The sequence below is a fragment of the Somniosus microcephalus genome, chromosome 16 (genome assembly GCF_052327205.1).
Source record: "Somniosus microcephalus isolate GS21.2 chromosome 16, FLI_Smic_1.0, whole genome shotgun sequence".
Lineage (NCBI taxonomy): Eukaryota > Metazoa > Chordata > Chondrichthyes > Squaliformes > Somniosidae > Somniosus > Somniosus microcephalus.
In genome coordinates, this window is record NC_141002.1 from 51,289,787 (window position 1) to 51,306,730 (window position 16,944).

At 47.4% G+C, this 16,944-nt stretch overlaps 1 protein-coding gene across 2 annotated transcripts in view; it reads left to right on the plus strand.

The window, feature by feature from the left end:
- Positions 1–16,944, plus strand: part of syn3 (synapsin III) — a 479,656-nt gene that overhangs the window by 454,008 nt on the left and 8,704 nt on the right. For both annotated transcript variants that reach the window (XM_086009013.1, XM_086009015.1), the window contains 3 exons: positions 2,271–2,417; positions 15,097–15,184; positions 16,367–16,673. In XM_086009013.1, coding sequence (XP_085865139.1) covers positions 2,271–2,417; positions 15,097–15,184; positions 16,367–16,673 — 542 coding nt within the window. The remainder of the gene's footprint in view (positions 1–2,270; positions 2,418–15,096; positions 15,185–16,366; positions 16,674–16,944) is intronic.

Genomic DNA, 16,944 nt, shown 5'->3' on the forward strand with positions numbered 1-16,944 from the left:
GAACATAACATAAGAAGTAGGAGCAGGAGTAGACCATACGGCCCCTCGGGCCTGCTCCGCCATTCAATAGGAGCATGGCTGATCCGAATCTAGACTCACGTCCACTTCCCTGCCCTCTCCCCGTAACCCCTAATTCCCTTATCTGCTAGAAAACTATCTCCATTTTAAATTTATTTAATGTTGCAGCTTCCACAGCTCTCTGGGGTAGCAAATTCCATAGATTTACTACCCTCTGAGTGAAGAAGTTTCTCCTCATCTCAGTTTTGAAAGCGCAGCCCCTTATTCTTAGATTATGCCCCCTAGTTCTAGTTCTGGAGCACAAGTCTTCAGCACGACAGCCAGGTTGTTGTCGGGGCCCATAGCTTTTGCTGTATCCATTGCGCTCAGCAATTTCTTGATATCATGTGGAGTGAATTGAATTGGCTGAAGACTGGCTTCTGTGATGGTGGGAACCTCAGGAGGAGGCCAAGATGGATCAAACACACGGCACTTCTGGCTGAAGATCTGGTTGCAAACGCTTCTGCCTTGTCTTTTGCACTCGCGTGCTGGGCTCCGCCATCATTGAGGATGGTAATGTTCATGGAGCCTCCTCCTTCTGTTGGTTGTTTAATGGTCCACCTCTATTCACGACTGGATGTGGCAGGACTGCAGAGCTTTGATCTGATCTATTGGTTGTGGGATCGTTTAGCTCTGTCTATATAGCATGCTGCTTCCATTGTTTAGTATGCATTTTGTCCCAGCTTCCTCAGGTTGGCACCTCATTTTTAGGTTCGCCTGGTGCTGCTCCTGGCATGCTCTTCTACACTCCTCATTGAACTAAGTTTGTTTGCTTGGCTTGATGAGAATGGTAGAGTGAGGGATATGCCGGGCCCTGAGGTTACAGATTGTGATGGAATACATTTCTGCTGCTGTTGATGGTCCACAGCGCCTCATGGATGCCCAGTTTTGAGCTGCTAGCTCTGTTCTGAATCTATCCCATTTAGCACGGTGGTAGTGCCATACAACATGATGGAGGGTGTCCTCAGTATGAAGATGGAACTTTATCTTCATAAGGACTGTGTGGTGGTCACTTCTACCAATACTGTCATGGATAGATGCATCTGTGACAGGTAGATTGGTGAGGACGAGGTCAAGTAGGTTTTTCCCTCGTGTTGGTTCTTTCACCACCTGCTGCAGGCCCAGCCTGACAGCTATGTCCTTCAGGACTCGGCCAGCTCGGTCAGTAGTGGTGCTAATGGCGAGAGACTAGGAACTGCGGAGGAGCAAAGGGCTTTGGGTGTCCACGTATGCAAATCACTGAAAGCTAGTCCACATATACAAAAAATAATCAAAAACATTAATGGAATGTTGGCCTTTATCTCAAGGGATCTGGAACGCAATGGGGAAGAAGTTATGCTGCAGTTGTACAGAACCTTGGTCAGGCCCTGTCTGGAGCACTGTGTTCATTTCCAGGTACCACACTTCAGGAAGGCTATATGGGCCTTGGAGGAGGTACAGAGCAGATTGATCAGAATGATACCTGGGCTTAAAAGGTTAAATTATGAGGACAGGTTGCATAAAAGTGGCTTGTATTTCCTTGAGTTTAGAAGGTTGAGGGGTGATCTAATTGAGGTGTTTAGAATGATGAAAGGATTTGATAGGATAGATACAGAGAAGCTATTTCCTTTGGTGGGGGAATCTGGAACAAAGGGGCACAATCTTAAAATGAGAGCTAGGCCATTTAGCAGTGAAATCAGGAAGCACTGAGAAATCTGGAACTCTCTTCCCTCTGTGGATGCTGGGTCAATTGAAAATTTAAAGACAGAGATTAGTAGATTTTTGTTGATGATATCAAGGGATATGGATCAAAAGCGGGTAGATGGAGTTTAGGTGCAGATCACCCATGATCTGATTGAATGGCAGGACAGGCTCGAGGTGCTGAATGGCCTACTCCCGTTCCTATGTTACATGCTTTGAGTGCCCTCACCCCGTGACTGCACAGCACATTGCAGCAGCAACACGATAGGTGACAGAATGGTAAATATTGGTGTTGCTCACAATCCCATGCAGTGAGTTCTCAATTTTAGCCATTTCTGTTATGAGGAGGTAAAATTCTGAGCCCTATCAAAAGTGTGAGTCATATACTAAAATACACATTTAAAATTGTATTAAAATATGTTGGGTATCAGATGTGATTTAAACTTCCATAGTTTTGGTTAAGCTTCCTGGTGATGTATGGAATGTGGTTATTGAGCTGACTATTCTCTCTACTTCCTTCCCTTCTATTGCAGGTAATGGACAGTGCCATGCCACTGATTGGAGAATACATTGAGGAGGACAGGCAGTTAATAGCAGACCTGGTCATAGGGAAAATGAACCAGCTTCTGTCGGACAACCCTGCAGCATCCCAGCAAAGAGCCGGAATGACACTGAACCAGGTTAGCAGCGAAACCAACATGGAGGTTTTCTTCCTCTGCTTTATTTGTCACTTCTTCTTATGAAGGTGTTGATTCTTTGCTGGGTATAGTTCCGCAGAAGATTCTGGGTACCCTCTCATACCTTGCCCAAGTGTCTATCCTTCTCGTGCTGGCCTAGTCAACAAGACAATACATCAGCTAAGAAACCACTGAACAGGGATTGAACATGGGAACCTCCTGCTCTGTAGTCCTTCTTTAGATTTCATCCCTGTCCTTTTTTTTTGTTTATCCTCCTCCTTTAGAGTCCCTCTATGCCACACATCATACCCCAACCAAAGGGCACGAAGCAGCTGGATCGAGCCCACTCCTACTGATGCTATCAGTCTGACCATGAGGAAATATGCAAGATTCCCAGGGGTTGTTGTGTTTTCTTTCCCTGTGAAGATGCCTCAGCTCAGCGGCTGTTCTGCAAAAGCCCTTCATCCCAATAGATTAATAAATCTATGGCCCTGATATTTATGGGGAGGCGGGGAGGGTGTGGGGGGAGGCTAAAAACAGCTGAAGAACCCGGCAAGGCCGGGCACGTGGAGGACCTGAATAACTTAATGGCAGGACCTCATTATCATATTATGGATCCGTTTCTCACCCGAAAGTCAACCGAATAGGCAGCCAGGTCAGTGGCCAGAACCTGAGGAAAGAGGCCACAGCCGGGGACCCTTCGGGATGATCCCCAGCAATGGGGAGGGTGGAAGGTCAGCATTGTGGTGGGGGGTGGGTGGGAAGAGAGTGCATCATGGTGGGGGAGGGGGAATTTGAAGCCATCATGGGATACTCAGACGTCACGAAACCTGCCACCGTAAACTTGGCAATGGTCGTGTGTGCCGCAGGTTAGGGTCACGTTTCGTGCATTTGATGGTTTAACCTCCACCCGCCGTGGGGTGTCAATATTCAGGCCAATGTCTCTGCCCATGCTGAAAACTTAAAAGTAGGATCCTACAAGCAAGAGAAGATGGTCTCCACAGATTTAGGAGCAGCTTGGAAATCAAATATGTACAGCTCCCTAAACGTGCAGGCTGTAGTCAGAGCATCTTTAGCAATGGCTTCTCTCTTCACTCATGTATCATCATGTCTGGAGACCCCAACTACCCATCATTGGCCCCCAACTTCTTTCTTAGTCACATGGTACACCTTGGCAAAATCATTCACAGACATGGGGTTAGCTTTCACTTGAATCCTGACGCCACCCAGCTCTACCTCTCTACTACCTGTCTTGATTGCTCCAGTGCCTCTGTATTGTCAGACTGCTTATCCAACATCCAGTCTTGGATGAGCTGTCAATTCCTCCAGCTAAGCACCGTAGCCATTGTCTTTGGCCTCAGCACAAACGCTATGCCTTCACCATGAACTTCACCCCCTCCCTCGCTGTAGTGTATGTACCTTTAAGAGAGAACTACTTTTACAGCTCCTGTATACTGTAGTACCGGCAGTGACCACCCCTGTATATAAGCCTTGAGCATGCCTCTGTACTGCCAGTCTTGAGACTACCCTACTCCAGTAAACACCTGTTGATTGTTAAGTTACAGCCTCCGTGTAGTTATTGGGAAACATCATACTCTAAGAATCACAGATCCAACAGTGGTGACGAGGTCGATTCGAATCTACCTGCAACTCTGCATTTCCCTTCAAGGATTCGCTCCAGGAGGGCGGTGGAAGAAAGTCGAGGCCAGAAGCACGGGCGTCGACCACGAGCAACCGCCCAGTCATCCGGCAGAGAGTGAACATTGCAGGGGAGGCTGTTGAGAGCCGGGCTTGGTTCCCCAGCCACGACGATCCAGCAACAGACTGGCAACAGGTACAGCGCAGACCCTTCCCGGGCAGCGGCGGCTGGAGCCGACCGATGGCAGAGAAAAAGCCGAGCAGCATCGACGGGGTAAGAGAGAGGGTGAAGCGCACAGGGCGCAGCTGGGGGTTGAAAACCGAGCGGCGTCGAGGAAAAACAAAAACAGAGAGAGAGAGGGTAAAGCAGCAGCCAGATTCAGGACCGAGCGGCGGAAACGGGAAAGGCGCACAGGAGAACGCGCAGAGCACAGCCAGGGCTCAAGGGCTGAACAGCGTCCACGGGGAGAAGAAGGGAGAGCGCGGGAGACGCCATTGAGCCGCGGAGAAAAAGGGAGAGCGTGGGAGACGCCATTTTTAGAAGCCGCAGCGGAGAAGAAGGGCGAGCGCGGGAAGAAAGGAAAACACGGGAGATGCCATTTCGTGCCAGTGGAGAAGAAGGGAGAGCGCGGGAGACGCCATTTTTGACAGTTAAATCACACCCAGGGATGCCGAAGAGTGGCAGTATCTCTGCGTTCGACAATGAAGTCGAAGATTGGGCGACATATGTGGAACGCATTGAGGTGTACTGCAGGGCGGATGAAGTGCCAGATGCTAGGAAAGCACTGGTTTTGTTAAATTCCATGGGTGCAAAAACTTATGGCTTACTGCGAAACCTAATAACCCCAGAGAAGCCTGTGGATAAGAATTTTGGAAGCATAGTAGAAATCCTACAGGACCACTTAAACCCCACACCGCTGCTGATAACAGAAAGATTTAAGTTCCACAAAAGGAACCAGCATAAAGACGAAAGTAATGCTGAGTACTTAACGGAACTGCGCAAGCTATCGAAACACTGCCAGTTTGGAGTGGGACTAGCAGATACGTTAAGGGACAAGTTTGTGTGTGGGCTTCAAAGTGAAGGAACCCAGAAACGGCTTCTATCAGAAAAGGATCTTACACTGGACAAGGCTTTCAGCATGGCAGTATCACACGAAGCAGCCGCAAGGGGCGCTGCAGAGATACAACGGAGACCGCAAGAATATGGCACCAATGAAATGTCATATGGAGCAGGGAAGTGTTATCGCTGCGGCAGAACAACACACGACCAGAAGGATTGTTGGTTCAAGGACCAAGTGTGCAGACAGTGTGGAAAAGCAGGACACATAGCAAGAGTCTGCAGGTCAGGGAAGAAAACCAACAGCAAGAAATCTCCACAGGAGAAGTACAAAAAGGTACATAAGGTGATGGACAGTAGTTCAGACGAACAGAAAAGTCATACAGACTCCGGAAGCAAGGAGCTGGGTTGTCTGAAACTACATAAGGTAACCAAAATGGAGGATCACCAGACTATCTGGGTCACACTCAAGATAGACGGAGTCCAAGTGAAAATGGAATTGGACACAGGATCAGCCCTAACAGTCATAAACCAAAGGGACTACAAGCGGCTATTTTCACATATACCCTTGAAAGCTGCAGAGATTGTCTTGAAGACGTACACGGGGCAAAAAGTCTACCCCAAAGGAAAAATAAGGGTGAAAGTGATATACAAAGGCCAGGAAATACCTAAAATGGACCTATATGTATTGCCAGATGGAGGACCACCACTACTAGGACGTGAATGGATCCGGAAGATACAATTAGATTGGCATTCCATACAGGCACTGAAGGTTGAGGCCAAAAAGGATGACGACGTCACACCTGGACGACTGTCAAAAATGCTAACTGACGCAAAAGAAGTGTTCCAGGAGGGACTCGGAACACTAAAAGGCATAACAGCAACGATTAAAATAGAGGAAAATGCAAGCCCAAAGTTTCTTAAGGCCAGACCAGTGCCTTATGCGATCCGACCAGCCGTCGAAGCAGAGCTGGAAGGGTTGGAACGTTCAGAAGTACTATCCAAAGTAGACTGGAGCGAGTGGGCTACACCCATCGTTCCTGTAATGAAGAGGTCGTTGAGTAATACGCCTGGGGAACCAAAGAAGGTCCGCATCTGTGGGGATTTTAAGGTGACAGTGAACCCAGTCCTTCACACGGTACAATATCCGCTTCCACGGATTGAGGATATTTTCGCCTCGCTATCTGGAGGTAAACGCTTCACCAAAATTGATCTAGCCCAGGCGTACTTGCAAATGGAGGTAGAAGAAGCCTCGAAACAATACCTCACGATCAACACTCATAAAGGTCTCTACCAATACAATCGGCTGGTGTTCGGGGTAGCATCGGCTCCGGCTATTTGGCAAAGGGCGATGGATCAAGTCCTGCAAGGGATTCCAGGGACCCAGTGTTATTTGGACGACATCCTGGTCACGGGCGAAAATGACAGTGCTCACCTTGCCAACCTGGAGAAGGTGCGCACTAGATTAAAGGAATATGGGCTGCGAGCTAATCGCCACAAGTGCGAGTTTTTCCAGAAGCAGATCTCGTATTGTGGCCACGTTATTGATGAAGAGGGGTTACATAAGTCCCTTGAAAAGATTGAGGCAGTAGTCAAGGCTCCAGCACCGGAAAATGTGTCACAACTGAGGTCGTTCCTCGGGCTGGTGAACTACTACCATAAGTTCTTACCAAATTTGTCTACAGTATTACACCCACTGAACACCCTACTGCAAACGGGGGTACCATGGAAGTGGAATGACGAACGTAAACGAGCTTTCCAGAAGTGCAAAGAATTGATCACATCAAAAGAGGTGTTGGCCCATTTCAACCCAGCACTACCAATTCGTTTGGCATGTGGTGCATCACCCTATGGTATTGGAGCAGTGCCGTCGCACAAATTCCCAGACGGGTTGGAGAGGCCAGTGGCCTTTGCGTCTCGGTCACTAACCTCAGCCGAGCGCAACTACACCCAGATTGACAGGGAGGCCCTCAGCCTAGTATGGGGAGTAAAAAAATTCAGCCACTATCTGCATGGGCAGAAGTTCACCTTGCTGACTGACCACCAACCACTTGTCTCCAGCTTTAATCCAAAGAAGGGCGTTCCGGTGATGACTGCACAACGGTTACAAAGATGGTCCCTTTTTCTAGGGGCGAACCAATATGAAATAGAATATAAAGGCACGAAACAGCATGGAAACGTTGATGGGCTATCACGCCTGCCACTGCCTACTGTGGAGGAAGCACCAGCAGTGGACCCTATCGAGATATTCTATTCGTCAATAATTGAACGATTGCCAGTAACTAACGCGGATATAGAGAAGGAGACTCGCAATGATCCGACACTGTCTCGGGTATATGATTTGACGGTGAGGGGATGGCCAACACATGGCGACTCACTGTTGCCAGCATTCTCATCCAGAAGAGAACAGCTGTCAGTATGCCAGGGGACAGTGATGTGTGGATCCCGTGTGGTAATTCCACCCAAGTTAAGGGAGAGAGTGCTAAATGAGCTTCACGAAGGTCATCTGGGAGGGGTGAAAATGAAAAGCCTTGCTAGGGCTTATGTGTGGTGGCCGGGGATCGATCAACAAATCGAGGACCTAACCAAGAGCTGCTCAGGATGCCAGAAGGTCCAAAATGCACCACCACATGCCCCTCTACACCCATGGGAGTGGCGCTCATCTCCATGGCAACGGGTGCATATTGATTTTGCTGGTCCATTCATGGACTCAATGTTCTTAATAGCAGTGGATGCTCACTCGAAATGGCCTGAGGTGATAAAAATGTCCTCAACCACTACAGAGAAAACGATTGCAGTCCTACAGACCATATTTGCCAGGAACGGCTTGCCAGAGCAGATTTGCTCTGATAACGGACCACAGTTTGTGTCCGAAGAGTTTCGGAAATTTATGAGAAGGAATGGGGGTAAGGCATTACACATCCGCCCCGTATCATCCAGCCACAAATGGATTGGCTGAGAGGTTCGTACAAACCTTTAAAAAGGCGATAAAGGCCATGTGCGATGATGAAATTCTACTGCAGCATAAGGTGGACAATTTCCTGTTAGCCTACAGAAATGCGACACATGCAGTTACCAACCAGACCCCGGCCATGATGTTCTTTAACCGAAGGTTGAGATCTCGTCTGGATTTGCTCAGACCAAATGTGCGAAGAAATGTTGAGGATAAACAATTCCAGCACATCAATGAGAAGCCGACAAGGAGCTTCAATATAGGACAACCAGTCTTGGCCCGTGACTACCGAACAGAGAAATGGCATCCCGGAACGATATGCACACGGCAGGGGCCATTAATGTACACAGTGGATGTCGGGGAGAACATTGTGAGACGCCACGTCGATCAGATCTTAGCATCACAGGAACGAGTCAACCCCATGTCTCGCGTACCTGGGGATGAACCCGACATACCAGTAGCATCTACCTCAGAAACAGTAGCAGTGGAAACTGATGAACTAACCGACGAAAGGGGACCAGAATCGCCTCCGCACCAAGAGCAAGACACTCAGGAAAGGCGCTATCCAGAAAGGATCAGGAAGCCGCCCCAAAGACTGAATTTATAAATGGACTATTTCTGTTTAGTGTGCATGTTAAAGTGTTAATTGTTATTTGAATATTATGGGTACTGCTAATCTAAAAGGGGAGAAATTGTAGTGTATGTACCTTTAAGAGAGAACTACTTTTACAGCTCCTGTATACTGTAGTACCGGCAGTGACTACCCCTGTATATAAGCCTTGCGCATGCCTCTGTACTGCCAGTCTTGAGACTACCCTACTCCAGTAAACACCTGTTGATTGTTAAGTTACAGCCTCCGTGTAGTTATTGGGAAACATCATACTCTAAGAATCACGGATCCAACACTCGCCACTATTATGTCCGTGTATGATTGAGACACGGACAGCAGGAGTTGAACAAAACAAGTCTTTACTGAAAGGAGTCAATCGGGAAACTGAAACTACAGAGGCTTACTAGCGCCTTTTATACAGGGGTGGTCACTGCCGGTACTGCAGTCTGAGACCAGTTATTCTCTTAAAGGTACATACACAACAATTCCTCCCCTTTTAGATAAACAGTACATAACATTCATTTAACAACTAAATGATAACTAATTACAATCACAATTACGGTTGCTAGATACATTGGTTAAGTTTGAGCAATTATAAGTTCAGTCTTTGAGGAGGCTTCCTGATTCTGTCTGGATAACGCCTCTTTGGGGTATCAGGTTCCTCTGGCAAGGTTGAGTCGGGATCAATGTCATTGTTTGGTTCATCTGCTTCCAATATCACCGATTCTGCGGTAGCTGCAATTGGTACGTCGATTTCATTGGCAGGTGTATCAGATCGTGGTGTGGAGTTGACGTTTTCCAGTGACTCTAGAATCTGGTCAGCATGGCGTCTTACAATGCTCTCTCCAACGTCCACGGTATACATGAGAGGTCCTTGCCATGTACAAATCGTTCCTGGCTGCCATTTCTCAGTGCGGTAGTCCCGGGCCAAAACTGGTTGACCTATCTTAAAACTCCTGGTCAGCCTTTCATTCATATTCTGAAACTGCCTGTTCTCCACATCTCTTCGGACGTTTGGCTTAACCAAATCCAAGCGGCATCGTAGTCTTCGATTGAAGAACATCATGGCTGGAGTTTGGTTGGTAACCGCATGTGTCGCATTCCGGTAGGCAAACAAGAAGTTGTCCACCTTGTGTTGTAGGGGTATATCTTCATTACACATTGCCTTGATAGCCTTCTTGAATGTTTGAACAAACCTCTCGGCCAATCCATTAGTGGCTGGATGATATGGGGCAGATGTGTAATGCTTAACACCATTGTGCTTTAAGAACCTCCGGAACTCTTCAGACACAAACTGTGGTCCATTGTCAGAGCAAATCTGTTCAGGCAGCCCATTCCTGGCGAATATGGTTCGTAAAACTGTGATAGTTTTTTCCGTGGTGGTTGAGGACATTTTTATTACCTCTGGCCACTTTGAATGTGCATCCACCGCAATTAAAAACATCGAGTCCATGAAGGGACCAGCAAAATCAATGTGCACCCTTTGCCATGGAGATGAGGGCCACTCCCATGGATGTAGAGGAGCTTGTGGTGGGGCGTTTTGGACCTTCTGGCATCCTGCACAGCTCTTGGTCATCTCTTCGATTTCTCTATCGATTCCCGGCCACCACACAAACGCTCTGGCTAAGTTCTTCATTTTTACCCCACCCAGATGACCCTCATGAAGCTCATTGAGCACTCTATCCGTCAACTTAGGTGGAATTACTACTCTGGATCCACACATCAAGGTTCCTCTGCACACTGACAGCTGTTCTCTTCTCGGCGAGAATGCTGGCAGCAGTGGTTCGCCATGTGCTGGCCATCCCTTCACCGTTAAATCATAGACCCGTGATAGTGTCGGGTCATTCCGTGTTTCCTTTTCTATGTTTGCATTCGTCACAGGGAGACATTCGACTATGGTCGAGTGGAATAACTCCATTGGATCCACTGCAAGGTCTTCTTCTTCCACCGTCGGCAACGGTAGGCGTGACAATCCATCAGCATTCCCATGCTGTTTAGTTCCTTTGTACTCGATGTCATATTGGTGTGCCCCTAAGAAAAGGGACCACCTCTGCAGCCGTTGCACTGTCATTATCGGTACACCCTTCTGAGGGTTGAAAATGGAGACAAGAGGTTGATGATCGGTTAGTAGAGTAAATTTTTGACCGTGCAGGTAGTGATTGAACTTCTTCACCCCCCACACTAGGCTGAGGGCCTCTCTGTCAATCTGGGCGTAGTTACGCTCGGCAGAAGTTAACGAGCGTGACGCAAAAGCTATCGGCCTCTCTAAACCATCAAGGAATTTATGTGACAGTACCGCCCCAATGCCGTAGGGAGACGCATCACACGCCAGTCTGATCGGCAGTGCTGGGTTGTAGTGAGCCAATACTTCTCTTGAAGTGATTAAGTCCTTACTCTTCTGAAAGGCCCGCTTACAGTCATTGCTCCATTTCCATGCTACTCCCGTTCGTAGCAGGGCGTTCAGTGGGTGCAGGATTGTCGACAAATTCGGCAAAAACTTATGGTAGTAATTCACCAATCCGAGGAATGACCTCAGTTGCGACACATTTTCAGGCGCTGGGGTCTTAACAACCGCTTCAATTTTGTCAGGGGACTTATGTAACCCCTCTTCATCAATCACGAGGCCACAATACGATATCTGTTTCTTAAAAAACTCGCACTTGGGGCGGTTGGCTCGTAGCCCATGTTCCCGTAGTCTAGTGAGCACCTGTTCTAGGTTGTTAAGGTGTTCACTGTCATCTTCACCTGTCACAAGGATGTCGTCCAAGTAACACTGAGTCCCCGGAATCCCTTGCAGGACTTGTTCCATCGCTCTTTGCCATATCGCCGGAGCCGATGCTACTCCGAATACCAATCGATGATACTGGTAAAGACCTTTGTGAGTGTTTATCGTGAGATACTTCCTAGAGGATTCTTCAACCTCCATCTGCAAATATGCTTGTGCTAGGTCAATTTTTGTAAAACGCTTCCCTCTAGACAGTGAGGCGAAGATGTCTTCTATCCTTGGAAGAGGATATTGTACTGTGTGAAGGACTGGGTTCACCGTCACCTTGAAATCCCCACAGATGCGAACCTTCCTTGGCTCCTCAGACTTATTGCTTAACGTTTTCTTCATGACAGGAACGATGGGTGTCGCCCACTCGCTCCAGTCGACCTTAGACAACACGCCTGCCTTCTCCAGATTCTCCAGCTCTGCCTCGACGGCTGGGCGAATTGCATATGGTACCGGTCTTGCTTTGAAAAACTTGGGAATTGCATTCTCTTCTATTTTTATCGAGGCGGTTACGCCTTTAAGAGTGCCCAGTTCTTGTTGAAATACCTCTTTGGCGTTAGCTAAGATTGTTGACAATCGTCCAGGAGTGACGTCTTCATCTTTTTTACCGTCTACCGTCATTGCATGAATGGAGTGCCAATCTAAGCTTATCTTCCTGATCCATTCACGTCCCAATAACGGTGGTCCACCATTTTGCAGTATGTAGAGATACAATTTCCGTATTTTCTTGCCGTTGTATTCGACAGGCACCCTTATTTTTCCTCTGGGGTATACTTTTTGCCCCGTATACGTCGTCAAGATGATGGATGTCTCTCTCAAGGGTATGTGTGAGAATAGCCGCTCGTAGTCTCGTCGATTCATGACGGTTAGCGCTGATCCTGTATCCAATTCCATTTTAACTTGGGACCTTGCTATCGTGAGGGTGACCCAAATGGTTCGGTGATCCTCTTTTGCGATTACATTGTGAAGTTTGAGACAGCTTAGTCTCCTGTTCCCGGATTCACTATCGCTCATCTGGTCTTCGGAACTACTGTCCATCATCTTTTGTACTTTCTTGTACGGTTCCTTAGTAGCCTTTTTGTTGTCGCTGGTCTTCTTCCCAGACCTGCAAACTCATGCAATGTGTCCCATCTTTCCGCATTGCCTGCATATTTTGTCCTTGGACCAGCAGTCCTTCTGGTCATGGTTAGTTCTGCCGCAGCGATAACTTTTGCAAATCCCCGTGTCATTGCATGGGTGCCGTATTCCTGTGGCTTTTGTTGTATTTCCGCAGCTCCCCTGGCTGCTGCTTCGTACGCTACTGCCATGCTGAAAGCCTTATCTAGCGTCAGCTCTTTCTCAGAGAGTAACTTCTTCTGTGTTCCTTCACTCAGGAGTCCACAGACAAATTATGTCCCGTAGGGTATCTGCCAGTCCTGCTCCGAACTGGCAGTGCTTTGATAGCTTGCGTAGTTCCGTAGTTGCTCTCATCTTTATGCTGAGTTCTCCTGTGGAATTTAAATCTTTCGGCTATCAACAGCGGTGCAGGGTTTAGGTGTTCCTGTAGGACAGCAACAATTTCGTTAAAACTCTTCGCCTTCGGTTTGTCTGGAGTAATCAGGTCCCGCAATAGGCCGTACGTTCTAGCGCCCATTAAGTTTAGCAATACCGATGCCTTTTTCTCATCAGCTATATCGTTTGCCTCGCAATATACCTCGACTCTTTCCACATACGTGGTCCAGTCCTCTATTGTATTATCAAAGGCAGTGATACAGCCAGTCTTCGGCATCTTGAAAATCTAAAATGGCGCCTCCCGCGCTTTGCCTTCTTCCCCGATTTAACAAAATGGCGCCTCCCGCGCTTTGCCTTCTTCCCCCGCTGATTAAGATGGCGCCTCCTGCGCTTTTGCCTTCTTCCCCGCTGTTGCTAGCGCTGCTTTCCGCGGTTTCCGTTGCAACCTGCAGCTCCTCGCGGTTTCCTGCACGTTTAATATTTCTTTTTTTTATTATTTTCCCATCGTGGAACAACCCTGTGGGACTCTTGCCTCCCTCTTCTCGGGTCTGTACGCAGCCCGGCTTCGTAGCACCGGCCGCGCCCTGTGTGCTCCACCCTCTCTCTCTCTTCTTCCCGACAACGCTGCTCGGCCCCGTTGCAAGCCACCCGCTCGAGTTCGCGACCGCCGCAGCCCAGGAAGGATCAGTGTACTACCTGCCACCAGCCCGATTAGCTGAAGCACCGTCGACAGGAACCAGGCCCCGCTTTCGACAGCTTCTCCAGCAATCTTCAACTCTGCTAACACAGGGGTGGATGCCCACGGTCGACGCCCATTTCTACTGCTTCTTTCTTCCTTCTGGCCTCGACCTCTGCTCACTTCACTGCAGGAATGGATCCCAGGAGGTGGTGCAGACTGTAGGTAAGTTCGTATCTGCTCGTCGCCAGTATTATGTCCGTGTATGATTGAGACACGGACAGCAGGAGTTGAACAAAACAAGTCTTTACTGAAAGGAGTCAATCGGGAAACTGAAACTACAGAGGCTTACTAGCGCCTTTTATACAGGGGTGGTCACTGCCGGTACTGCAGTCTGAGACCAGTTATTCTCTTAAAGGTACATACACAACAGCCACTGTCTACTAAACCAGACTGTTCACAGTCTTGGCACTCTGTTCAACCCTGAGTGAGTTTCGAATTCCACCTCCTCCAACTAAAAAAGCCACCTACTTCCACCTCCGCAACATTGCCCGCTTCCACCCCTACATCAAGCCCATTTGCTGCTGAAACCCTGATTCGTGCTTTTGTCACCTCCAGACTTGATTACTGCAATGCTATCCTGACCGGCCTTCCATTCTCCACCCTCCTTAAGCTTTAAGTCATTCAAAATTTTGCTTCCTGTATCCTATCCTGCATTAAGTCCTGCTCACCCATCACCCCTTGTCCTTGCTGACCTACATTGGCTCCTGCTCCCTTCAAAGTCTCAAATTTAATATTCTTATCTTTGTGTTCAAATCCCTCCATGGCATCACCATTCCCATGTCCCTGTAACCTCCTCCAGCTCTAAACCTCTCCCAAACTCTGCATCCATTTTTCTTACACCTCTATAAAATGTCTTAAGTTAAAGGCACTATATGAATACAAGATGTTGTTGTACCTTGCTGACCACAAAAACAACCATTCCCTCCTCCTCCCAGCCAAATGCCAAATCAAAACTTTCAGTGACCAGAAGGTTCTCCCCAGTGCAACTGTAAATTTATGTTTTAAAAAATATATATTATATTACAATTCAGTCGTTTGCTGGGGAGGAAGGAAAAAATTAGACCAGTTTTCTTCCCTCAACCCAATATTTTCCTGAGTCCCTTGTAATTTTGCAAATTTCATTTTCTTAAACAGGCCGATGGTAATGTCTGCCTCACAGTTGCCAGAACTGTGACGAAAAATACTTTCTCTGCCTGGATCATGCCTTCCTTATATTCACAAAGTGCACTGTGGGGTTGATTTCCTTCTTCCAATAGGTTCTGTTGTACAGTCATCTCCCTCAGGGTACATTTGGTTTTCACTGAACTAACCAGAAGCCTTTTGTCTCCAGGGAGTGGTGAACTGCACCAACAGTGATAAAACCTATTGCCCAGCTACTGCACTGTACTTATCTTCACCGATTTCCCTTCAATCCTCAACAGGTACAGCCTCAGTCAACAAAAACACAGATGCATCCTCAACCAGGAGCCACTTCCCAGTGGGGGCAGCCAGCCCGTCCACCACCTCAAGGTGTGTATAGTTTATACAAGTACATGGGGGATTGGACCAGACTGTCATAAGGCAATTCAGTATTTCCTCTACATTGAACTATAGAACAAAAACCTTTAATATCTATTTATCAAACAAGTGAAGCCAGGGAGAGTGATGGGACACTTCAGTTTAAATGAAACTGCCCTCAACCCTAACAAAATAATTACTGCCAGTTGGACTGGCTGTAAAAAAAAAGCTACCTCTCCTCCATTTGTGGTGTGGTTTAAAGTGAACATCTCCCGCTGTTTTCAAAATGAACTGGGGCTATGCTGGCTAACGGGTCTGAGATTAGTCAATTGACCCTCATTGTATCAATTGTGACATTTCATAAACCCGCCTTATCTGGTTTTTATACTCGTCTTTGATGTGTGGCTTATATTTTAAAAAATCTGTGTTAATTCACTTTGTTTTAAAACAAATGAGTGTAATTCAATCCAAAATCCTTTCCATGAAGAAAAAATGTGGCAGGGAAGTTGCAGTGCTGAGAGAAAAATAGACTGATTAATTGCAGTGGCACGACAGAGACATATGGACAACATTGTTCTTGGAATTTGGAGGTTCTGCTGGAGGAGGTGCAGCAAAGGTGGGGGATAGGGAGGGGTGGTCAGTTACCATCTGAACAGTAATTCAATACAAATGTTTACTGTTTAGGAAGACCACGGGATTAATACAAAGTGCCCTGATGCCCATATAGGAACCATGCATGCAGCCTTTCAAAAGCCAAGTCTGGCAGGGTTTACCCCATTTTTGCAGGGTATCTGTGGTTCTTCCACCAAAGATTTTTTTTTATTAGCCACCTTGCACACGAGGCCCATGGTACATAGACTAAAGCTGCTCTAAATTCTGCTTCTGCAGAAATTATGCATGTTGCCCCTAGTCGGACGTAATGCCACAGCATATTCCTGCCTTAACTCCGGGGAAAGTCTGGTCCTGACCTCGTTTTTATTGACTGTTTCCGTTATGATAATCACTGCTTGATGAATTGCTGTTTCTTTTATTGCCTTAGGAAAGTCTTTAACCAAAAAGTTTCAAAATACCTGAAGATGAGTCATTCCAGGCCACAGAAAGCTGGAGACCACTTAGGTGTAAGTACTGTAAAAGGGGTAAGAGAAAGAAAAGACAACAGACTTCACCAAATTTGTATTCTTTTCTTGAATGCAGGAAGCCCACGACAACCCCAAAGCCCTCAGATTCAGCGTTCCAACACAGCGCCTCAGCAAAGGCCTTCTCCACAGGGTCAGCAGCCCCAGAGTCCTCAGTCCAGCACAAATCAGCAAGAGAAATCTCCAGGTTCAGGTTCTCCAAAACAGATCAAATCTGCAGGCGCCTCTCCTAACCAGTCATCCAAGCCTGGAGCTTTCTCTGCGCAGCAGTCTAGGCCCTCTGCTCAAGGCCAGGCACTTTCTCAACCAGGATCTGGGGTAGCAACACTAAAGCAACAGAGCGCAGTACCACAGCCACTGCTCAAGTAAGTAGTCTAAAGAGACAGTTTTAAAAAGATGACATTTAAATATCTTAAACAGTATTTTCTTTCCTCTTTTGTGGTCCTGCCCCTCAATCATCCCTCCCCACATTCTTTTCCAGCCAAGCTGGCAACTAAAGGACTTCCTTACAGTTTTCTGTCAATGGAGCTGTCTAAAAGGTGACTGTGAATTCTACAAGAACAGTTCAGGGTGGCCTATCCGGCATTCCTCTCCTTGCACCTATATACTGTGTCCCTTGTTAAGAGCGCTGAGATG